We start from the raw sequence: 24,491 nt of genomic DNA on the forward strand, positions 1-24,491 counted from the left end.
CGGGTTGCATAGAGCTCTTCCTCAGTCTGGGATGTGCAATCATTCTTCCCCTTTATCATAAATGGTGCAAACCGCGTGCAGTTCCCACGGGTGCCGCTAGAGGGCGCGCTTCCTTTTCCTTCCCCCTTCCGCGCGGACGACATGACACAGCACAATAGCCGGAAAACTATAGAGGCGGGGCCAAAGCGCCTGGTGGCCGCGGTGCATGCTGGGGTGGGAGTTGTTGAGCCGTTTTTGAGTGGCAGACACACTCGACCAGTACGGGCGCGGCGGCTGGGTGCTTGCCGACCATTAGGCATCTTCGGAACGAGGAGGGGAAGGGCGGGCTTCCGGCGTGACAAGGAGAAGCCCTCGCAGGGAGCCGGAAGGAAGCGCGGGAGCGTCTGAGGGGAAAGAAGCGGGGGTGGCAGTGGGGCAAATTGAGGCGGCAGGTAATTCTAGGCCTCTGCTATGGGGGTGTCTGAGGGGGCGGCTGAGTCGGCTGAGGCAGGAGGCCTGGAGGGTTTAATTAGGTGATGGACTGGGAGGGATTTCACCTGTGGGGGAAGGGACGGTGCCAGGCTGAGGGAGCTGCTAGCAAAATAGCCCGACGGTAGTTAGAATAGGGCCAAGGGGGGAAGAGTGGGTTGGGCTACGTCAGGCTCTAGTAGGGGAAATTGTGTGTGTGTGTGTTTTTAATTAATCCTGTCCCCTTCTCCCCCGTTCCACCTCCTCTGAAAACAACAATAACCATTTTAAAACCTCCCTGAAAGAAGAGGGTAAGATTATGAGCATACAGGGAGAAAGAGGCTTGGGCTAGAACTTCCTGCTAAGCTAACTTTCTACTTGCAGGGAGTTGTTGTTTTAAATTACTGCCTAAGAAGCGGGACCTGCAGCAAAATGTTGCAATGTGGAGTGTTGCCGTTTAGGGTGTCCGCTTACCACAGTCTTGCCCTTTTCTGTGGTACCTCATTCCATTCCCCCTCCCCATGTCCTTTTTCTCTCTCTCCCCATGAAGAACTTGGGGAGTTAAATACTCAGTCCTCATCGGACAGTTGTTAACCGGCTTATCCAACCCCGTTAGTGCTAGTTGTTGTTTGTTACATTTCTGTACTGCCCAAGTTTGGTGGGGGGATCACAAAACTTAGCCATAAAATGCAACGATATAATAATAATAATAATAATAATAATAATAATAATAATATAGAATCATAGAATAGCAGAGTTGGAAGGGGCCTACAAGGCCATCAAGTCCAACCCCCCGGTCAATGCAAGAATCCACCCTAAATATTTAAGGTAAGACATATTTATTTTTTACCCGCCTCTCCCTTTGGATCGAGGCGAGGAACAACACTAGAACAGGAATCAATACATCTTAAAAATTCATGATTTAACATTGATCTGGATAGGCCTGCTGGAAAAGGCTAGTCTTTAAACCTGCCTTAAAATCGCACAGAGAGTTAATTTTACGAATCTCCTCCGGCAGGCCATTCCACCATCTGGAGGCAACAGACGTAAAGGTCCTCTGGGAAACTGATGTCAGCCTAGTTTTAGATGACTGAAGTAAGTTCATCCCAGAGGACCTGAGTGTGCAGGGTGGACTGTATGGGAGAAGGCCATCCCGCAGGTATATAATAACCCATAAACCTTGTACTTCTGTAAACTTTTTTAGTCTCCCAAGCGTTTGGGCCATTTTAGCTATATAAGGCTTTTAGAGAATTTCAAGATTAATATCATTGAATAGTAGAGTTGGAAGGGGCCTATAAGGCCATTGAGCCCAACTCCCTGCTTAATGCAGGAATCCACCTTAAAGGATCCCTGACAGATGGTTGTCCAGCTACCTCTTGAAGGCCTCTAGTGTGAGAGATGATGTTGTTTATCCCTCCAGCCTGCATACTTCTGGAATTATACCCCTCCTCATTTTCTCTGTTCTTCCTATTCTCAGCCTCCATCCTAACATGTTTGTTTACTGAGTCTTCTCCTTTTGGCCAGGTGATGAATTCCTATTCAAATTCCTTGGAAAAAACATGCAGGATAAACATTTGTGACAATCTTTTTCAGACTAGTTTACCTCACAGTATTGTTAGTTAAAATTGGGTCACTGTGAATAGGTTTTATTATGGTCGTATTAATTGAGCAGAACATTTTTATATAGCTAGAAGATAATGTGTTAAATTTCGTTGTTTCTAACTTCTAGATTGTTGTGTAGTTGTCACCTACTTACAATAAAAACTAAAACCTTTTGTGTCATGGTCTGAGCCCCCAAGAGGTCTGGGGAGTGCTTGGCTTTCGGCAGAAGATGGTGTTTGAAGGAGTTCAGCAGTAGACAGCAAACAGTCATTTGAGAGCTTGATGCAGCAATAAGTTAAGAGCTGGAGAAGCTGTTGGGAAACAAGCCCTGAATGCAAGAAGAGGTTGCCTGTTGCCTACAATGCAGATTTCTGCTTTCAGAATCCTTTAGTTACTATTCATTTTGTATGGACTCCAGTTCCCCATAGCTCTTTATAAGAGTGATCAGGATTGTGACTTGCAGGAAAGCCACAGCTAAGATGCTAATGCTTTTCCTGGTTTGAAGTGGAAAATGGTGCTAGAGGACCTCAGGATTTCTTGATGCTCTGAGCATTGAAGTGCTATATTGGTGAGTATTACTTTAGTCACTATTGTGTAAACATCTTATATATTTGCAATGTCACAACCCTAGTATGTCATACATGTTCAACAGACTAATTATAATGGCAGGCTAATTCCCTAAAGAATCTATTTTCAGTAATGACATTCTTATTTTGCAGGGGGCTTTGACCTAGCTTTTAAAGCTGCTGCTATTTTATTGAAATTTGTAGATTATTATTTTTAGATTTTTTAGAGACTTTATTTTGGAAGTGGTTTATACACTAAAAAAAATAGAAGCAAAGCTTGTTGATCCCTTCCTGAGATAGGCCCCATGCTTTCTTTTGATATGGGCTCCTTCCTATCACAGGTTTATGATATGATGTAAGCTGTTCTTTCAGTAGCAGGAATAATCTTTCTAAAGTTAGTCCAACTCCTTAGTTTTGCTTCTGCATTCCAGGATGACCCACAGCAAGTATTCTTGGATCTACAATGACTTTCATAAGTATTTGCCCCCCTTTGGCTTGTCTGATTTTGTTGTGTTACAACCTGGAATTAAAATGGACTTAATTGGCTTGTTTACCATTTTATTTTCATAACATACTAACATTTTGAAGGTGCAAAATATTTTTATTGGCGCGCAAAAGTTAAACAGAAACGAACTGGCATTGGTTGATTGCATAAGTATTCACCCCCCTCAGTCAATACTTGATAGAAGCACCTTTGGCAGCAATTACAATTGTGAATCTTTGGGGGTAAGTCTCTACCAGCTTTGCGCATCTGGATCCTGCAATATTTGCCCGTTCTTCTTTGCGAAATTGCTCAACCTCTGTCACATTGGATGAGGACCATTGGTGAACAACAATTTGCAAGTCTTGTCATGGATTCTCAATTGGATTGAGGTCTGGGCTTTGACTGGGCCATTCTAAGACATTCAGGTTCTTGTTTTTAAACCAGTCCAGTGTAACTTTGGCTGTGTGTTTAGGGTCATTGTCCTGCTAGAAGCCGAACCTCCACTGCAGTCCCAGGTCCCTTGCAGTCTGGAACATGTTTTCCTCTAGAATTGCCTTGTATTTAGCTCCATCCATCTTGCCCTCAGTCCTGACCAGCTTTTCAGTCCCTGCCGATGAAAAGCATCCCTGCAACATGATGCTGCCTCCACTTAGGCTTCAACATGGGAATGGTGTTCTCAGGGTGATGAGCACTGTTGGCTTTGTGCACCACACATAGCATTTTTTGCTAAGACCAAAACCTCTATTTTGATCTCATCAGATCAAAGAATCTTTTTCCACATGTTTGCTGTTTCACCCACATGTCTTCTAGCAAAATCCAAATGGGATTTGATATGTTGTTTTTTTAATCAGCAATGGCTTTCTCTCGCCACTCAGCCCAGCTTTGTGGAGTGTCTGGGCAATAGTTGTCCCATGCACTTTTTCTCCCATCTCAGCTGTGGATCTCTCCAGCTCCTTCAGGGTTACCATTGGCCTCTTGGTTGCTCTTCTGACTAATTCCCTTCTTACCCAGTCACTGAGTTTTGGTGGACAACCTTTTCTAAGCAGAGACGCAGTTGTGCCATATTCTTTCGATTTTGCAGTAATGGATTTAATGAAGCTCTGGGACATGTTCATAGTCTGGGATATTTTTTTATAACCCAATCCTGATTGGGGCTTCTCCAGAACTTTATCCTGGACTTGTTTCGATAGCTCCTTGGGTCTTTGTGATGCTGTTTGTTTAGATACACTCTCTGACAAATACTGAGGCCTTCCAGAAACAGGTGTATTTAATCTGATATCACATGACTTTGCACACAGGTGGACTTCATTCAATTAATCATTTGACTTCTGAAGGCAGTTGGTTGCACCAGAGCTTACTTAGGGGAGTGTCACAGCATAGGCCTGAATATTTATGCAGTCAAGGCCTCTTGATTTTGTATTTGTAAACCATTTGGTAAAACATGTAGGTTCTTTCCCTACTTAAACATTATGGTGAGAAGAAATCCTAATTAATTCAATTTTCATTCCAGATTGTAACAAAACAAAATGTGAACAAGTCAAAAAAAGGAGGGTGAATACTTACACACAGCTCTGTAGTTGCAGGGGGCTGCTGTTTTTGCTATGTCCTGTGTGGTGGTTGGGTCGTTATTTTTGAGACAGTTGTTGTGCCAAAGTAACGGCTTTCTAACTCTTTGGTTTGCAGAGTCTGCTTAAATACCTCTCGTGCATCATCCTGACCCTAGAGGCTCCCTTCAGCCGTTGCTCATCCACATCACACAAAGACTTTGATACCAGATGCTATCTTGACTACACTTTGTAAAACCTGTGAAGAGCTTACCAAAGACTATAGGGAAGTTGGAGGTTTGGTACTATAAACCGACGTGGAGAGTCAGTTTTATCAGCTTTCAAAGCATTGAAAAGTGAAGAAGTATCTGCAGGATTTGCGAGAATGAATGAAGATGGTTGTTGCTACTGAGATACTCAGTCTGTTTGTCTCTATTGTCCATACCTACAATGGATAGCCCATCCTCAATTGGAAGTGACGCTGTGAGCCTGTGACTAGTTCAACCCAACTGTGGGATCTCCTTGAGAAGAAGTTCAGGTCTACAGGAATTCTAGCTCGCTTAAAGCTCTCTTAAGCTGTCTTTTAATGCCGAGTTCTACAAATGCCTTGCCCCTCTTAGAAATGCCTTTGTGATAACTGGCTTCAGGTGTCAATAGAACACAGTGTATGCGTGTGAGTAAATGCTCATTATGAAACCGTGTCTCTTTACAGGATGTCTTCTGGTGCTTTATTTCCAAGCCTGGTGCCAGGCTCCAGGGGCTCATCTAGCAAATACTTGGTAGAGTTCCGTGCAGGAAAGATGTCTTTGAAAGGCAGCACTGTTACACCAGACAAGAGGAAAGGTCTTGTATACATCCAGCAAACAGATGATTCCCTCATTCACTTCTGTTGGAAAGACAGGACTTCTGGGAATGTGGAGGATGTAAGTACAGTGCATCAGTTTTAAGTTGTATGTACATAGATTTAAATCCGACATGCGTATTGAGAGAAGGTTTAAAGTTGTGTGTGTGTAAGAGATTGAAATTCATGGTTTGTGGAAACACACACTCATTTCTCCCCCTCCACTGGAAAGACACCAAATGAACATGCAATTTGTGCATTTTGCTGGAGGAAGATGTGCAGGTTCCCTTGAACATGCATAACTTGCGCACCTGCTTAACTCCTTAACTTGTGAAGCGCCTCCTAGAAACCCATGATGAGAGACTTTTGACTGTAACGTGATCAAGAGGGTAGCTGTTGATCGAACTAGAAGTACTACTATGCTTCTTCCCTTGTATTTCAGGACTTGATTATTTTTCCTGATGACTGTGAATTTAAGAGGGTGCCTCAGTGTACTACTGGCCGTGTATATGTGTTGAAATTCAAAGCTGGGTCCAAGCGACTCTTCTTCTGGATGCAGGTTTGTGATCTCACTGGCCTATTCTTTTCTATTAGCACATAAGATACATAGATTTGAAGCTTGGCATATTGAGATACTATGGATTAGGTATCTCTTCTTGGCTGAAATACTTTTTTTTTCTTTCCAGGAACCCAAAACCGAGAAAGATGAGGAGCACTGTCGTAAGGTGAACGAGTATCTCAACAATCCACCAATGCCTGGGGCTCTGGGTGGTAGCGGAAGTGGAGGCCATGAACTTTCTGCTCTTGGAGGTATACACCTTTTCTCATTTCTGGGAAAGAGCTAATCCTGGTACTTCGGGTTTTTTGTTTTATATCCTGCTTTTCAGCATTCATTTATTTATTTATTTATTACATTTTTATACCGCCCAATAGCCGAAGCTCTCTGGGTGGTTCACAAAAATTAAAACCATAATAAAACAACCAACAGGTTAAAAGCGCAAATACAAAATACAATATAAAAAGCATATCTTTCAAGAAGGCTGATAACTGCAAATTAAAACAAACAAAAAATGGAACTTTGCTAAAAGCTTTAACAGATGAAGGGCTGTAAACATTTGTGAATAATATACTGCTTCTTTTTTGTGTAGGTGAAGGTGGTTTGCAAAGCCTTTTAGGAAACATGAGCCATAACCAGCTCATGCAACTGATTGGACCAACAGGCTTAGGGGGACTTGGTAATTATGCTTTCATATCTTTATGCCAAAGTAGTATTTGCCTGGGTTAGGTCGAATCTCAGCTGCAGGTTGAGCATAAGTGACACTTCACTGGTGGGATGACGTGTATGCTGCCAGAAGTCGTGTCTGCCTGTGGGAAGTTCCACTTGTGTCGGCGGGGCTGGGGAATGTGCACTGGGATGAGAGTTCCCGGAATATATCTGGGCCTAGGAAGTGGCAAGTCCCCGTGCCAACCCAGGGGCTGGTGTAGTAAATCCTCTCATTGTATAACTATAGCTGCCCGAGGGCACTGCCTCTCTTCCACACACACATCCCCAGCCCACCTACAGGGATGACTAGGAAAGAGGATACACAAGGGAAGTCATTCCCATGGACTGTCTTTCCCAGCAAGCTGGCCAGGGTAGGGAGTGGGGGCTTTTAACCTCCCTGCCCTGCCACTTCTCAGGATTGCTGGGAGGAGGGTGTGGTTAAAGCCTCTTTCTCTCCTCTTTCAGCGATCTAGATCAGGCTGAGGGTGGGGGCCGCATGTGCAGCCCCAAGCTCCATAGCTGACACCCTTGGGGCCCAAGAGGTGTTGCCCACCAATGAAAATCGAAACCAATAATGGCCAGACCAGCTTTGCCAATTAGGCCCCCTCCCCACTTAAAGTCTGACCAAAGTTTATAAAAACAAACCTCTTCACAGAGAATACCTATGTGCATCTTTAAATGCGTATTCTAAAGTGGAGGAAATTCACCTAAGATGGTAGAAAAGAGAGAGGAGAAACAAAGTCTTGCCAGTCTCCTGTCTGTTTCCATTAGGTTCAGGGAGCTACTTCCCTTGAGGTGGACCACTTACCAGTGAGTTGTTGCAAAAGGACCAGAAAGTCCCCCGGGTTTCTTGCTTAAGATTGCACATCTGTCTCTCTGTGTGGGGGAAAACTATAATGTGATGAAGTCCAGATGGCAGTGTGTTCATAAATCCTTTCCCCAGAAAAGTCTCTCAGCAGATGCTGCTTTTTCTTTTGTGAAAGGTGGGCTTGGTGCTCTGACAGGTCCGGGCCTGGCAAGTCTTCTGGGAAGTGGGGGGCCTCCGACGAGCAGCTCTTCTTCAAGGTAAGAGGCTCCTTGGCTGACGACTGCCTTTATCAAATTGAGTACTTCTTTAGTGCTTTAAGCCTTGTTTAATCAATAGGGCAGTGGGAAGCGTTTTCCCAGAGATACCTCTCGTTAAGTGCTGCTGTAATGTTTTAAGGTCCACAGTCTTGTGCTGGGGCCAGTTGTGTGGGTTGGGGCTTGATCAGTCCTTTCTGTAGTCATGGCACCTTTAAACACTCCAGCAGTGCTGTGGGATGAACCCACAGAAAAGCAGCTCTTCAGTACCAGCGTAACGTTTAAAGAGGACCTGGATCTAACTTGATTTGGGGGTGAGACCTCTTTTACTGAGGTTGCCTTGAGAAGATAAAAGGGAGAGCAGGGAGATAAAGGATAACAGTGTAAGCACAAGTATAATTATTCGACTACTGTAGTAATTTTAGGGCCCATTCTGATGTTCGTTTATGTATGAACCTGATACCAAGCTTGCTAATGAATGCTGCTTATATTGAAATGCTTCATACTTTATTTTGGTAATCCTTGCAATGGTGTGGTGAAGTAGGCCTATTGTAGATTCGGAAGCTGAGGCTTAAAGAGGCCTAAAACCTTCCAGAGAAAGATGGCCTGCATCTTGTGCCATAGTCTGTCCTGTGGACCCTTCAGGACTTGAGAGCAAACGCTACCTGAATTTGGGTGCAGTGTGTTGTCATACTTTTTGCTGAGCTGTACTAATGAAGACCGTTACGCAAGGGTGTGTTGAATGAGCTCAGAATTTCTGTTGGGGGGTTGGGGGAGAAGACCAGTTGGTAATCTGGACGGAGGATCCTGTTTGCAGAGATGAATGACATGAATTGCCTTTTAGCTCTCGCAGCCAGTCAGCCGCTGTGACACCATCTTCCAGTACTTCCTCCACACGGGTGACGCCCGCTCCTACTGCTCCAGCCGCTGCCGCCACTACTGCTGCAGCCACCAGCCCCAGTCCTGCCCCAAGCTCAGGAAATGGAACCAGCACAGCGACAAGCCCGACCCAGCCCATCCAACTAAGTGACCTCCAGACCATCTTAGCAACCATGAATGTGCCTGCTGGCGCAGGAGGACAGCAAGGTAAAAGGAGGAGTGTTGCGCCTTTCAACAAGCAGTAGGTTAGATCTCCCTGAAGAAGCGCCCTGTGTGGTGCATCCGTCCTTAAGTGCTGCAGCCCCTTTCCCACTAGAACACCTCCAACATCTGTTTTGTACAGGATCCTTCTCTTTTTCCCTCAGTATTTGCAGGTTGTGTTGTGTGTGTGTGTGTGTGTGTGTGTGTGTGAGAGAGAGAGAGAGAGAGAAGCTAAGCAAATAGTTCTATTCTACCTGTATCGTATGAGTGTCAGAATCTGAAATTCTTTCTTCATTCTATTTGAGGCACTAGGAGCCAAAGGATAACTATTTACCAAGAAATAAACTACTTATGATTTGGCTGTAATAAGTTCTGATTTTTTTTATAAGTTGAGTCTTCTCATGTTACATAAGAAACTTGTAGAGCTGTCTGTAGCAGGTTTGCTGATTCCACAGAAAAACCTTCTTAATTGCTTTCTTTACCAGTTGACCTGTCCAGCGTACTGACCCCTGAAATAATGGCGCCCATTCTGGCAAACACAGAGGTTCAAGAGCGCTTGCTGCCTTACCTTCCTTCAGGGGAATCTCTGCCCCAGACAGCAGAGGAGATCCAGAACACACTGACCTCTCCACAGTTCCAGCAGGTAAAAGCTCTTGATATCACTGGGAAAATAGAACTTTGAGGGAGTTTACCTGTCTGGAGAAAGAACAGCTTTTGAGCTGGCTTATACTGACTGATGCAGGGCCAGGAAGGAACATCCGTAACCCCCAGCATACTCAGGAAGGCTACATGCAGAGAAAGGTCTTCCTATGAGGCAGTGGCATTCCCTTTGTAGCTCCAATTCCAAGTCCCTGGAGGTTTGAAAATGGCTGTATGTGGATGAGTGGATCTTGGTCATGGCCTGTACAATCCCTGTATGGATGCACAGTGTAGGTGCAAGTAATGTCAACATTTCCCATCTCTGCAGTTGGAGAAAACCTTGTGCAAATAAGTCCATGTGTTTTGTGAGCCCATGGAACTACTGGCCAGCCTGTATCTGCCATTGGGCTGTCTTTTCTGCCTTCAAGGCATTGTGCCCCAAACCCTCCGGCCTACAGAATGCTCCTGGATGCACCTTCTTCCTTGTTACAGGCAGTCCAAGCAAATTGTTTACAGGCCTGCCTTAAAAGGGCTGATCCAGCACTGCTGAGCTGTGATCCCACTTGTCCCTAATGCTCTGCTGAATTTATATGAACCCGGTGGCAGTGAGCTCAGTTCTTTAGTGCCAGTTGCTAGTACCTGGGGAAGGTTGTGTTCTGAATTTGGAGTATAAATATGTAGGCTAAGCTGAAGTTTTGGAGAAAAGTCAGTCTGGTTGGGATCACATTGGACTGGGCCAGTGGGCCAATGTTTCCCTGGGCACCTTTGTTGGTGCTCACCAAGGTGCCACATCATCATCAACAGCAACAACACACTACTTATTGACAGCTGGAATTGCTATGAGAGAATTCTGTTGGTGCTGAAAACTGTGGGTCCAAACGAGTGGTTTCGTGTGTTGGGGCTCAGATCTCACCTCTGCCTTGCACCTTAGTCTTTTGGGCAGGTTACTTGTCCTTTGCCACACCTCCTGGGGTGGCCATTTTGGGGTGGTTCCCAGGACAGTTTCTCAAATTGGCAAATGTCCCCAAGGGCCGTAAAAGGTGACCTACCCCTGGCTTGAAGTACTCTTTGGAGCCAGATCATTTCCCATCTGCCTGTTATGATACACGTTTGGAAGGTGTAGCAAGCTTGATGTTCTAGGATCTGGTATCCCTCTAAACAGAGGGTAAATCCTTTTAGAGTGTGATATGGCTCTTTTTCTTTTCTTTGCAGGCACTGAGCATGTTCAGTGCTGCCTTGGCTTCAGGGCAGCTGGGGCCTCTGATGAGTCAATTTGGCTTACCAGCTGAGGCAGTAGAGGCAGCAAACAAAGGTGGTAAGTTCTTTTTGTCGGTAGGACCAGAGCTGTTGGGTAGCTGATCTTAAAATAACTGGATTGCAACTAGCTTAGAGGTATTTAAATTGAGTTTTTCTAGAAATTTAGTAAACCGCCCAGAGAGCTTTGCCTATGGGGCGGTATATAAATGTAATTAAATAAATAAATAGAGGGCCCCCCCATCCCTTCTTGATTTGAAGGTGCCTGAAGTAGGGATTGCAGTAAACGCTTGCAACTTTGGTACAGCTCTCCATGTCTCAACAAAGTAAAGATTGCTGTGGGTAGTGATGCATCACTCCTGTTACTTTGCTCTTGTCCAGCTGCAAATATTGAATGGAATGTGATTCTGTAGGTTCTTTAGTTATAAGTAATCTGTTATTTAGAAAGCTTGTAGGGGTAAGCCACGCATCAGCTTGCTGAATGTCCTGTTACGAAGTTGGGAAAGATTTTTGTATTACAGGCCAATGGGTAGAGAGTTTAATTTGTCTTGGAGACCAGTTAAGTTTGGTTTTGCCATAGGTGTATGAAATAAATGGAAATAAAAAGTGTTCAGCTTTCTGGAAGATAGCTTATTAGAAATTGATAATAGCAAGTAAACATCTGTGATGTGAAAGTTCCTTTAAGATAGGATCTGACAAATCTTAATTGGCTTAAGTACAACCCTTTCATGCTTTGGCAGAGTTAAGACAAATACCACAATTTGTTTACTTCAGACATAGCAGCCTGCTCCTTTCTGCTGCTGAATTACCGATTTAATGTGATTTGTTTTTAGATGTAGAGGCCTTTGCAAAAGCAATGCAGAACAATGTCAAATCCGACCAAAAGGAAGAAGACTCAAAAGAAAAGAAGGACGAAGAGGAAGACATGAGTTTAGATTAGGTTTCTTAACTGTGTCTCATGGGTACTCCTAGATAATAACTTTTAAGATAAGTAGGATCACTAGCTAATGTCATGTATTGAATCTACAAGTAAAGGATCTCTCTGCCAAAATTATTCTGGGTATATTGGGTCCCCCCCACCCCGCACTGTTAAACAGATGTTTTTCTTTGGCCGTAAAATACACTTGCCCTTGGAAATGATTTGGCTTACCTAATTGAAATCTTGCATCCACTGTAGTTGCTAGCTCGAAGGTTGGGGTTAACTCACATGCATCACACTGGCAACATAGTTCATAAATTTTATATTTTGTTATTTGTACAGCTCACATCCAGAGTTAGTGGACAGTCATAAAAGGCCTTGTCTGTATGCAGCAGAATGTTTTGACTTCTTAAAACTTATCTATGTGAGAAATTGCTTGGATTTAGCAGTCTCATTGTGAGAACTATTCACACCTAAGGCTGTGTGTCTTATTTCTACCAAGTCCCATCTGTCACGATTCATTAAACGTTTGAGGGGGGAGCTGACCATTTGTGCTGGTTTTATGGAGAGGGTCAGGCACGGGAAGACCCTCTTTTGCAAGTCTATCTCCACATGTTGGTCTTAAGCTCTACGGCAATAAACTAAAAAATGTCTAGCTTTGACATTCATAACCTTGCTTCCCTGACATCCTTTCGTTTACAGTGTCCCAAGCACGCTGCACTCCTTGCATGTTGAAATGGGCTGAGGAATTATCTCTCTTTCCATAAAATCTTAACTAACACAAACAGGTAATCCACATCTTGCATATGCTGGGAGGGCTGATTCTTAGGCCTGGGACAAAGTGAGGTGCTTGGCTGTTCAGCGAGAATAGTCTTGGCCTTGTAGGCTGGCAGGTATAAAGTTACAGTAGTAGAATTATGGGGATGACCAAGTTTTGGGAAAGCTACAGGCTTGAACACACACTACCAAGCCATTGAGTATGTCGTAGGCATTTAGGTACAATTTGGGTTTCCAAACCCATTTCTGCAGTAAAGGAAAGCAGATGGAAAACTGTATGTGGCTTAAAGCTGTTGTCCAACATGAGTTGAATAGATGACGTGATCATAGATTTTGCAGACTTTAGAATTCCTATTTATATTATAGTGTCCAAGCATGGTATCCTAAGAATTTAGTAACTCATGTATGCTCTCCCATCTTTTGCATTTAAACGACTCACGATTTTACAAAGTATAGACCATAAAATTTTATTTGAATTAAAAGTATGTACCAGTGATTTACAAAGAACATGCCTTGATAGTACAGCTTCAAAACACATAATTACATTTGTTGAAAGAGAAACAGAATCTTGTTAAACCCATTTTACAATATTTACCCCAGCATTAAAACAACCAATATACTGATAAGTTATAGAGTCATTTCTAGACCCATATCGTGTCCCATGTGAGATATATATATATATATATATACACTCAAATATATATAAGGGTTCTGTAAGTGCACAAATGAGACGTGTATACTGTTGTGTTTGTGAAGTTAGTGACTGCAAGGGAGTTGGAGATGTTAAACCCAAGAAGAAATGGGAATAGTGGTCCAGGAGTCAGTCACCCCCGTTTGTTCCTGGAATGAGGCAGCTTTGTACTGCACACACTTCCTGCTCTTGGGTGATGAGTAAGCAGCCTGGCAGTTTATTAGGGAATGTATTACACTTCATATCCAACTTGGAAAGAGAAATTCCATTGGATTTGAGGCACTGAAGCTGCCATAATGGTATATAATGGGGAAAGGGAAGCACAACTGTCTTATGCTGCATCCTTTACTTATACATTAAGCAATGCCTAAAGTTTTTTTCATTATAGGGTGGGGTGGTGGTGGGAGGAGTATTTAATGGGAAGCACCCAACACTTATAAAAGATCTTATTCCTCAAATGTAATTGATGCCTCTGGGAACGGCAAGACACAAATAGTTCTGAAGCTCAGTGGTGTTACACTACAGAGGGTTTTTTTTAAAAAAATATTTCAGCATATAAACACTGCCCAAACCTCATTGTTCTTCTGCTCGGAAACGATGAAATAATGCCAGCAAGAAAGCATCATATGCAGATAACACTTAAATAATTTGTTCCTATCCCTTGGGCATTTTAGTTTGGCGAAGCCGTTCTTTAAGGCACATTGATGGATATTGACTATAATCACATAGGTGAGAGAGCACCGTATCCTTTGACATTCTTCATAAATACTTTTACACTCTGCACATTCCTTGCCCTGTTCAAAATACCTTATTGCTGCCATACAAGGGGAAATGTGCAAATGCATTACAAATTAATTAAAAAGAAGGCTGAGTCCCCACTCTGAAATATGCCTCCTGTTGGTATGGAACATTGTTCAGTACCAACAGCTGTGGGCGTGGGAATCTGCCAACGTCTCAGTTTGAAAGGAAAACCTAGGCACATATGCCAAACAGGAAGACCACTGGCCTCATGGAGGGTGTGGCAGATTTCTGTCGATCTGACTTAACACTTGTATAGAAAGTGTGTTTACATTAATGGGCACCCTTTAAAGCCTACTGAACCCCTGACTCTACCCGCTTGCTGCAAGTTGATTTGGTTCCGGTTTATCACCAAGTTCTTCATGCAGCCGGCGTAAGAGGAGAAATGCAGTGGTGAAGCGAGGCCAACGTTGGTAGGTTCTGCAAAAGGAGAAACAAAAGTATCATTTTTAAAAATTACAATTTATTTCCTTTTGCCCCTTCCTGGAACCCAGCAGTTAGTCACAATTCTAATGGGGGTTCTGATCCTAAACCAACGGACCTTAAGTGAGTTGTGTGATTGAAATACAACTTGCTGGAGTAGGGCAAAGTTGCCCAAGTGAGACGACTCCCACCTTAATTTTTGTTTAAATGCATCTAGAAAGTACACACAGCACTGCAGAACAGTTGGGCTTTGCTAATGCTTATTTATTTTTTATTGATTGCATTTCTATTTACGCCCAATTGCGTGGGAGTTTTCCTTGTGCCACAGAAGAAGCATCTTGGTTAATTTACTTGAGGCCATCATTCTAAAACGGCTATTGAATAATACACCTTGATGCAATATGCTCCCTTTTTTGCTATTGGTGATGAAGACTAGATTATATAGGTTGAAGAGATCTCCATCCCCTTTCGAATTGTGACAGATTCTTGTGGGTACCATAAAATGGCTGCCATGGGGGCAGGTATGCCCAATCACATAAAACCACTCTCTCCCCCACAAGCCAACTCAAACCTGCCCATCTTTCTCCAAAGAGATGTACACACAAACCCAGAAATGGGGGAAAACACACACAGACAGACCGATCCAGAATAGGGGGAAATGGTATAGCACACGCACAGAAGTCTTTCATCAGCAAAACAAACATAGAAAAATTGAAAACTCTTGTGCCAGGCAAGGGAAAAGCCTAGCTTGGCATTAAATGACCTATGGAAGGAGGCACACGAATCATCTAGTTTTTACAGCCAGGATTCCCCCCAAATGCTCCTGTTGTCTGAGCTACTCACCTGGCATGCCGCCCAGGTAGAAGTTCTCTTTGACGGCAGCAACATGAGCTTCGTTGGGTCCTACTGTATAATTTCCCTCTGTGTCCACATCTAACTGGATTACGTTGCTGCCTTTCATGACTTGGAAAGAGAAAACAAAAATTAACCAACTCGCAGCTAAGCAGTGTCAAGCACAACTATTTTATTAATGTGCCATGTTAAGTTGAACTAAGCATTATGTGTACCTGGCTGGAAGGCTTGATCCAGAAGTGTAATACACATTCTGACTAGACATTGCTAGTACTAGTAACCCATGTGAAGCCTATCTAGGTGTTCCTATGGAAAGGGTATTGATTGATTTTCCAGAGTGCGTGCTGACTACGAAGTACTGGAAGCACACTGGTTGCTAGCTTTTAAGTCTTACTTGAGGAATAAATCAAGTACTCACGTCTGCTTTATCATTAAGAAACTTTTACTGACAAGAGATAATTTCTTTACAAAATGGTCATAGAGTATTTACAGCTTCTTCACCAAACAAAATAATAACGGTAACAACCTGACAGCAACCTAACAAAAACCTGACAATAAAACATGACAACAAGATGTCTTTAAACATGGACATCTTAAATACATTTTCCCCTTGGCTCAATTAACCAATTGTCTCTTTTACAAGTCTTGCACGTAGACCAGAAAACTGCCATGCTCCGGTTTGGACTCCTGCTGGCCGAGACAATTTTGCCAAGCACACATTTAACTCCTTAAAGTCCTTTTCTTTCTTCTGTGGATAAAAATATCCCCAACAGACAGGGCTCCTGTATCTTTAACAGTTGCATAGAAAAGGGAATTTCAGCAGGTCTCATTTGTATGCCTGCAGCACCTGGTGAAATTACCTCTTCATTGCAACTGTTAAAGTTACAGGAGCCCTATCCTCTTCATATGGTCACCCTACCCAATCACAGAGAAAGAAATTGTATCTCTTGTCTTGTCTTAGCAATGGTACAGATTCAAGAGCAGAATCTGCAAGTATTCTAGTTCTTGCGCTTTCACTGATAGCATATTTCTATGTTGCATAGGTAGGATATCAAGATACTGTGCCTCAACTTTGCCGAGCAGTCTACTCAAAAGTAAATCCTACTAAGTTCAATAGGACCTCCTAGGTAACTATAGAATTACAGCCAAATAGTGCAATCCTACACATGTCTATGCAGAAGTCCCACTGAGGTCAATAGGGCTTACTCCCAGGTAAATGGCTATAGGATTGCAGTGTGTTTAGACATAAAAATATGCCTATAGCATGGCTGGCTGGGAGAGGCAGACCTTTTTTTTGTCTAAACTTGCATAGGATTACGCCTTTAGTATAAAATCATCTTTTTTTGTATCCTGCCTTTTGCCTAATGCTGGGCCCTCAAGGTGGCTTAACTTTGCAGTCTCTAAAAAATACCTTAAGATGATGGTCAGTAAAGCTGGATATAATCCATGGAAAGGATGTAGGATTTGGCTGGAAAGATCTCAAGACATGTAATTCCTTCCAAAAGAAGGCAGCATATATAGAAGTTCAACCCCGTCTGCTGAAAAGTAGCTTACCTGCTATTGTATGCCACTGGCCATCACAGAGTGAAGGTTGAGCCACAGAAGTGGAGAACTCCCCAGCACCAGTGTTTGCAATCACAGTGACCTAGTGAAGCAAGGGAAAGATAGCCCTGAACATACCGTGATGTTCCTCAGTGGGCAGATTGCTGGTGCTTTCTGCCAGTGCTGATCTGTTCCTGTTCACTGCTGGAGATGCGTGCCAGGCAGTTCTGAGACCCAACAGGCCTGGCCAGCACTCCCAAGGAAATGGTACATGGGCAAGTGCACACAATGCAGGGATTCTGTAGCAGGTGCACAGAGCTTTTGGTTCTCTTGAGGGTAGGAAGTTTGAAATCAACTGGATCAGATCAACGAGCTGTACAGTTTCTCTCCAGACTCCTTTGCCAAAGAACGTGGGCATGAAACTGGTGAGACCGATACATTTAGTGGAATGGGCCAGAAGCAAACACCTGAGCTTCCAGGAGATGCATAGTTACATGGGGCTCTACTGACTTGCCCCCAGGAAACTGGGTTGTTTCTCTCAGAGTACTTCGCACATGATGGGTGCAACAGCCTTCCTCATGCATTTGTGGCAATATACATGCACGTTGCTCCGTTGATAATATGCAAGTTCTCCCCCTTCTGCCCAACACGCACACAGATTATCTCCATGCAGAAGAAAAATAGCACATGAAACATCTTTTAATCTTCTCATTCCTGCATTCACAATAACTGATGCAGAATAAGCATCTGAGCACATGTCTTTCCGACTGCACGAAAGGGGGACTTCAGTCCCCTGAGTATTTTCAACTGGAGGTTTTTAAGGTTTCTAGCTGGGATGCATGAGAAAACTTGATGTTCTTGCAAAAGGCTTTGAGTGATCCAGCACCAATGCCTCCTCGTGGTTGTCCATTTCATGCCATCCTGCCTTGCTCAACCTTGTTCTAAATCTCCAATGCTTGTCTGTCCTAGTCCCAACTCCTGACCAATGATACATTTACATTTTGCCCTGGTGGTGGATGGTACACTTTTGTACATGGCCTATTACCCTAGCTTATCGCAGGGTCAGATAAAGCAGTGGGCAGGTGTGACATTTATACCTTCTCTCTTGGTTTCCTGTAGAGGTTGTATAGGATATTTGCATCTCTTACTTTCAGCATGTGCAAAGTGCATCCAGAAGCCTCCCTGGGCTATCAGTTTACCTTTTGGTTGTCTGTATGCAGCCTGAGGTAGTTTGTTTGCCTTGTGCCTATGTGAAATATCAAGCCAAAGGCGCGCCGTGGACGAATTTCCAGCATCAACTCAAAGTCCTGTCCAATAGCCACGGACCTGTCTGTGGGGCAAAAAGCAGGACTGTCAGAGCAGTAGAACATATTCGTGCCTTGGGAAAGAGAACAGGGTGTGATGATGAAACTGGGAGAAGCGAGGGATTCTGGGAAATAATGCAGGGGGTGGAGGAGGCTCAGAAAAGATGATCATTACATTACCTAGGGTCACGTATCCTCCATCAGCGGAGAAAAAGATGCCGCTTTCCAAAGAGCCCACATAGCAAGGGGTCACACCAAACACGGATGGTGAGACGAGAGGCTTCCTGTCTAGTTTCAAATGTCTGATGCAGCCCTTGAAGCTGGTAGCAGAAGCATCCTGCAGAAAGAAGAAGCAGATCTTTTGGAGCAGGCATCAGAGTGTGAATACTTGAATGGTTTTGCTGTTGGGCTACAAGGCTGTGCTCCTGGATTTCATTCCTGCGCTAGTAACTGTCTTGCTACGCACATTTATGAACCTAGCAAGAGTGTTTCTGCTGCTCTAGTCTGCATACATTGTGTGTTCTTGTTTTAGAGACCGGATTTCTTCGACTGCTTACATTCAGCGAGGTGAGACGTAACCCTGGAATGCCTCTGAAATAACACGATTTTCACTGGCGGCATTTCAAAGCCAGACACATCCATAGCAAACTGGGGAGGCTGTATGTGTGGTGAGACTGTGGGGGTGTGGGCCCTCCACCTGCACATATGACATAATGTGTGATGCGGGTTATAAGCATTGCCTTGATGAAGGACTTGATTTAGTCTGAAACGCATCGACAGTAATAAATCCTTTCAGACACACAACTCCTGGTTCCACCCCTTGCCTTTTGGCTTTTTTTTTTTTTTGCTCACCCCTGACATGCTTGCCCAGAGCCTGAAGCCAAAAAATGTCCCCTGCCCTTTCTAGAAGACGTGTTCTTGGAACTGATCCTCCAGCCCTGCCCTCCGGAGCCTTGCTGAGTCAGTGTCGACCACGGAGGAAATGCCTACAAAAGGCTCCTCCCCATATGCCAGTGCTGTCAAGGAGAGCACCGCCACGCCATGTTCAATTCCAGGCAGCTTTAGCTAAAAGGAGGAGGCAGCAGGTGAGGCGAAAGACAAGATCCCTCTGCCTGAGATCCTGGACCGTGGCTGTCAGTGACAGTAGACAAGCCTGGCTAAATGGGCAATTAGCAAATAAGTCTCCTGCGCATTCAAGAAGCAGCTGGACAGCCATCTGTCAGGGATGCTTCAATGTGGATTCTTGCATTGAGCAGGGAGTTGGATTCAATGGCCTGATAGGCCCCTTCCAGCTCTACTATTCTATGGTACGATTCTATGATCCTTACAGGTATATGAGCCTTGGCTTTCTCCGCAGGGGCTCCACCCACATAAAAAGGGACAGAGATCCAAAAGTCTCCAGCAGCTGGCAGCGACTTCTCCTGGGCTTTCAGCCCGTCAATGACAAGGTGGACTCTGTTTCTGTCTCTGCTGAAGAAGACCTGCAAATTGCAAGAGAAGCACATGAGAGTCGTGCGGTTCTTAGCCCTCTCCCTGCCCTATTACACCAAGGGATTCTTCACTTCACGCTTCAGTCATCAGTACAAACTGATAGAGGTACTGCTATTGGCATCCATTCAGGATCTATACACTAAGCACTTCTACTCCCACAACCGCCCTGTCAGAGTAGTTTGATGATCATTCCCATTTTACAGGTGAGAAATGTATGGGGGGTGGGGAGTCAAGAAACAATAACCTCCCCCAAAGTTAATCAGTAAGTCTCTGACAGAGCAGAAATATAACCTGTTATCATCTAGGCCTCAGACCATCACTGCACCTACTGGGCCACATTGGTTTACAATTACAAGGAACCCTTCAGGGCTTTAGAGTTTGACCAATAGTTTCTAGCACAACAGTGAAATCACATGGTCTCTTAGGAGATGGCCTTTGGTTTATATGTTTAATTTATCCCCACCTTCTTGTATTTTTCTAGTTTCAAATTTACTATTTCATCTCCCTTCACTAAGGCTGTAGCTAGACCTAAGGTTTATCCCAGGATTGTCCTGGGGTCAAACCTGTTCATCTAGGTGCCACACAGGGCATCCAGCGCTCAGGCAGGAATGAACCCGGGATGATCCTGGGATAAACCTTAGGTCTAGCTACGGCCTAAGACTTCATGGGTCTCCTCTGCTTTTGCCAAATAAGGCCCATCTCACAATTACGTGGCTGCTAATGGGTTACCACTGATTGTACACTCAACAGGAGATGCAGCCAATATATCGCGATTGGCACACTTTAAAATATCTCTGTGAAATGGTCCTAAAATAGCGAAACACAAGAGGTTGCACAAGATCAGTCTCAAGTTGCTGTAGCCAAATCTGTGACGTATAAATTGTGCTTCTCAAATTACTTCTCATTCTCAGGACTCTTGAGACCTCTTAAGGTCTTGTGCATGTTCTTAGCGGTAGAATATGGGCTGATCTATACTAAGCAGGATATTCCACTATGAAAGTTGTACGAAAGCAGTATATAAAAGGCAGGAGCCACGCTGCTGCTTTATAGCGGTATTGAAGTGCACTGCAGGCTCTACACTACTGCTTTATAGTGGTACTGAAGTGCACTGACAACTGTTGGGGCCCATGACACGTCTACACCAAGCAGGATATTCCACTATGAAAGTGGTATATGGTATGTGCCATGGGCCCCAAAAGTTGTCAGTACACTTCAATACCGCTATAAAGCAGTAGTGTGGCTCCTGCCTTTTCTATACCGCTTTCATAGTGCAATATCCTTCTTGGTGTAGATGAGCCCTATGTGTAAAATTCATGGCATGTTTCATCTACAAAGGTCTGTTGGGATGGGCTCCCAGGTTTTTCGGATATGGGAGTGTTTTAGGAGTGAAACCAACCCAAATACTAAAACGTTCAATTCATGTTGATAAAAAGTCATATCCAAATGTTTGCAGTTGGGAGTTTGGTTAACACAGCAGCTGCTGGCCCCAACCCTGACCTGCAGGTATATGGAGTGTTCTTTCTTGCACACAGCCTACACTTCCATTAGGCCTTTGTGATCTTTCTAAGGCTGTGCACGACTAAGAAGGATAGGACATAGGTAATAAGGCATCACCTAATCATTCTGAACGTCTCTGCAATCTTAGGGTGTACAATCTTAACAGACTGAACCCAGGAGTGAGTGTATCGCACCCTAGGAGTGGGTGCAATAAATAATGCTTTCTATTTTATACTCCTTTATAGAAGGAATCATTCCTGCAGAATTACTGGGCTACCTGGAGCTGATCTAGTGAAAATATGGGCCACTGTGGGACAGGTTAGCAAGGAGAAATTGATCTTCTATGTTTTTTCACACTCCCAGAAAATTCAAACAAAATGAAAGCGCCTAGTCCAAGCCAGATAGACTGCCCCTGTCCACCGCCCTCCACTTCCCAGTCCCACTTCCTTACTGTGTGCCACCTTCCATCGTGATACTTGTCTTTGGTCCTGAGTCTCAGTTTATGTCTGTTAATATCGGCAGAAAGCACCAAGCGGCCACTGGACACAAAAAGGGAGAAGAAGGAGCCCAGGGATTCATCAGCCATGTAGAATAGCAAGCCGCTGGATGAGTTCAGTCTGACCTCCATGGAGAAATGGAATCTGCAAGAGAAGAATAGGGAGCCTTTAATGCGGCCTGAGTTCCGGACTGGAGCTGACAAAGGAGCGGGGCTACAGAAAGGAAGGGTTCTCCAGGGATCCATATCGGGGCTTTATGACACTCTGGAGGAGGCGGCAAAGGTTAAAACACTGCTTTCAACAGGCTACAGAGCTTTTGAGTCATTTTATACTATGCAGGATGGGTTTCCTCCATAAGAACCTAAGAAGCGTTGTGCTGGATCAGACCAAGGGTCCACCTAGTCCAGCACTCTGTTCACACAGCGGCCAACCAGCCATTGGCCGGGGATGAACAAGCAGGCCATGGTGCAACAGCAGCCTCCCGCCCATGTTCCCCAGCAACTGGTGCACACAGGCTTATTGCCTTGAATACTGGAGATAGCACACAACCATCAGGGCTCGAAGCCATTGATAGCCTTCACCTCCAGGAATTTATCCAACCCCCTTTTAAAGCCATCCAAATTGGTGCCCATCACTACATCCTGTGCTGCAGTCATTGCTATGTTAAGGGATTTCCAAGTTGTATAATCCCTCGGCTCATGGTAAAAAAGAAGTTTATTTTATTTATTTATAAATTTATAAGTTGCCTTTCATCCCAATAGGGCCCCTCCAACGTGACTTACAATGAAAACTAACAGCCACTTAAAAGCTTAAAAAAAACAATTTAAAACAATTTAAAAACTTTAAAACATCACCCACTGCAAAATTAAGAACAAGCAGAGAATCTTAGAAACAGAGCATGAAGCAAAAACAAGCGCGCAGCTAGTAAGTCAAGTTTTTCTCCCCTTTCAGAATCCCAGCAGCATTGTGTGGTAACTGGATCTGTGAAGCCAGAGACAAATCGCAGATGCCCCTGTCTATTTCTGCATTGAAATTTAAGGACGGACTTCCCAAACAGGAGTGGAAAGGCTGCACTTTTGTGGGTTTTTTTTTTTACCTTTCTTGGAACGTCGCTGGAACATCATCAAATTCCCAACGGCTCACTGAGGATCCGCCGAATTGGAAGGCATCCTTAACGGCTTTAGGGTATTTGGGCAAGTGGCAATTCATGTCTTTCAGCATTGTCTTGCTTGCTGTCTGTGGGGAAATAATTAAGAAACCTCTCTTCACTATCTGCCTTTGTTTTAAACTGAAGAAAACTACCTTAGCTGAACGGTAAGAACGTACAACTTGCCCCTTAAGACTTTCGATTTCTGCATCCTGGAGGAACAACGCCTTAGATTCAAAACTCAAAAAGAAATACTTGTGTGACCGGCATCATGAGTGTCTGTAAAAAACACTCCTCACCCAGCAGCAGAGATGTCAGCGTTACCGCCAACCTGTGGCACTCACACTTCTGCACTGCGTTCCAGAGATCAGAGATTTTTCACAAGGAGCCAGGACTGTTCCCTTGAATTCCACACCCTGGTCAGGCCTGGGGCCAGGATTGTGAAAGGACTCCCATCTGTGCACACAGTGGCAGCATTTAGAGCAGCCTTCCTCAACCTGGGGCGCTCCAGATGTGTTGGACTACAACTATGTGTTGGACTACAACTACAATTCTGGGAGGTGCAGTCTAACACATCTGGAGCGCTCCAGGTTGAGGAAGGCTAATTTAGAAAGAAACTCTATGCCCAACCAACACGTCCTATATTGAACCATCTTTGATGGGTGAGATGGAACACGTTTTTGTAGAACTGAAGGAATAGGGGAGATCCATGTGTCAGTCATCGCTTGGACAAAGGGCTGCGATAAGGCCCAAGAGGCAATGTAGAAGAACTGCTCTGCACACTGGGATACTTCTGCACAAAATTTCAATGCTAAAAGGCAGCGTGGGCTACAGACTAGACCTCTGCATTCCGTCACCCTTCTCTCAATAGATATGGCCATCCCATCTGAAGGCCACACCAAATGCTGCCATGGGAATTAAAAACTGGCTGCCAAGATCATAGAATAGTAGACTTGGAAGGGGCCTATAAGGGCATCGAATCCAACCCCATGCTCAAGGCAGGAATCCACCTTAAATCAATCCTGACAGATGGTTGTCCAGCTGCATCTTGAAGGCCTCTAGGGTGGGAAAGCCCACACCCTCCCTAGGGAATTGGTTCCATTGTCATACTGCTCTAACAGTCAGGAAGTTTTTTCTGGTGTCCAGCCGGAATCTGGCTTCCTGTCACTTGAGCCCATGATTCCATGTCCTGCACTCTGGGAGGATCGAGAAGAGATCCTGGCCCTCCTCTGTGTGACAACCTTTCAAGCACTTGAAGTGTGCCATCATGTCTCCCCTCCGTCTTCTCTTCTCCAGGCTAGACCTGCCCGGTCCTTTCAGTCTCTCTTCATAGGGCTTTGTTTCCATTACCTTTGGTTTCCACCTGCCCTTCTTCTCCGATGCCCTCATCTGCTGGGGCTGCCGATCCCTGGGACAGTTCATGGTCACATTGAAACTCTCGGTGCTCTGCTGTAGGTCCACGACCATCTGTGGATCTGCTGTCCTATGGCGGAAAGGGAAAGGAATTCAACAGCTGTTCAACCAGGACCACAGCCAGATGGCAGCTGTTAGGATGCTGGCAGAAGCCTTTTTGACTATATGAGCCAATCCTGGAAGGATAGTAATTCTCAAATCCTCATGGATAATTTGCCCTTGTAATGGCTGGACAACAACCAAACTCTACTTATTACTTCATTAGCCCACCATATTGTGTCGGCCTCCAGCTCAAGAAACACATCGAGAGCTATGCCATCCTCTGCTGTTAAAACCTATTCCTGAATGGTTCCATCT

The 24,491-nt window shown here is 44.4% G+C and overlaps 2 protein-coding genes across 2 annotated transcripts in view; one reads left to right on the forward strand and one right to left on the reverse strand.

Annotated features, from left to right (window-relative positions):
* The first annotated feature begins 409 nt into the window (after positions 1–409).
* On the forward strand, positions 410–12,373 carry ADRM1 (ADRM1 26S proteasome ubiquitin receptor). The gene is made up of 10 exons (XM_063146884.1): positions 410–431; positions 5,356–5,566; positions 5,927–6,043; positions 6,171–6,294; positions 6,633–6,719; positions 7,732–7,813; positions 8,655–8,896; positions 9,376–9,533; positions 10,742–10,844; positions 11,617–12,373. The coding sequence occupies exons 2-10, from the start codon at positions 5,357–5,359 to the stop codon at positions 11,721–11,723; spliced, it is 1,230 nt and encodes a 409-aa protein (XP_063002954.1). The 5' UTR covers positions 410–431; position 5,356; the 3' UTR covers positions 11,724–12,373.
* Positions 12,374–12,944: 571 nt separating this feature from the next.
* LAMA5 (laminin subunit alpha 5) overlaps positions 12,945–24,491 on the reverse strand; it is a 256,947-nt gene continuing 245,400 nt past the window's right edge. The window contains exons 72-80 of the mRNA XM_063142632.1: positions 24,072–24,204; positions 22,671–22,810; positions 21,529–21,718; positions 19,418–19,570; positions 18,270–18,426; positions 17,985–18,115; positions 16,798–16,888; positions 15,235–15,354; positions 12,945–14,388 (exon numbers count right to left, since the gene is read on the reverse strand). Of these exons, the coding sequence (XP_062998702.1) occupies positions 14,237–14,388; positions 15,235–15,354; positions 16,798–16,888; positions 17,985–18,115; positions 18,270–18,426; positions 19,418–19,570; positions 21,529–21,718; positions 22,671–22,810; positions 24,072–24,204 (1,267 nt within the window). The 3' untranslated portion in view covers positions 12,945–14,236. The remainder of the gene's footprint in view (positions 14,389–15,234; positions 15,355–16,797; positions 16,889–17,984; positions 18,116–18,269; positions 18,427–19,417; positions 19,571–21,528; positions 21,719–22,670; positions 22,811–24,071; positions 24,205–24,491) is intronic.

The sequence above is a fragment of the Elgaria multicarinata genome, chromosome 1 (genome assembly GCF_023053635.1).
Source record: "Elgaria multicarinata webbii isolate HBS135686 ecotype San Diego chromosome 1, rElgMul1.1.pri, whole genome shotgun sequence".
Lineage (NCBI taxonomy): Eukaryota > Metazoa > Chordata > Lepidosauria > Squamata > Anguidae > Elgaria > Elgaria multicarinata.

Coding starts and splice junctions, on each gene's coding strand:
- ADRM1 (XM_063146884.1), top strand. CDS start 5,357: ATGTCTTCTGGTGCTTTATTTCCAAGCCTGGTGCCAGGCTCCAGGGGC. Junction 6,720..7,731: donor AACAGGCTTAGGGGGACTTG/GTAATTATGCTT, acceptor CTTTTGTGAAAG/GTGGGCTTGGTGCTCTGACA. Junction 9,534..10,741: donor CCTCTCCACAGTTCCAGCAG/GTAAAAGCTCTT, acceptor TTTTCTTTGCAG/GCACTGAGCATGTTCAGTGC.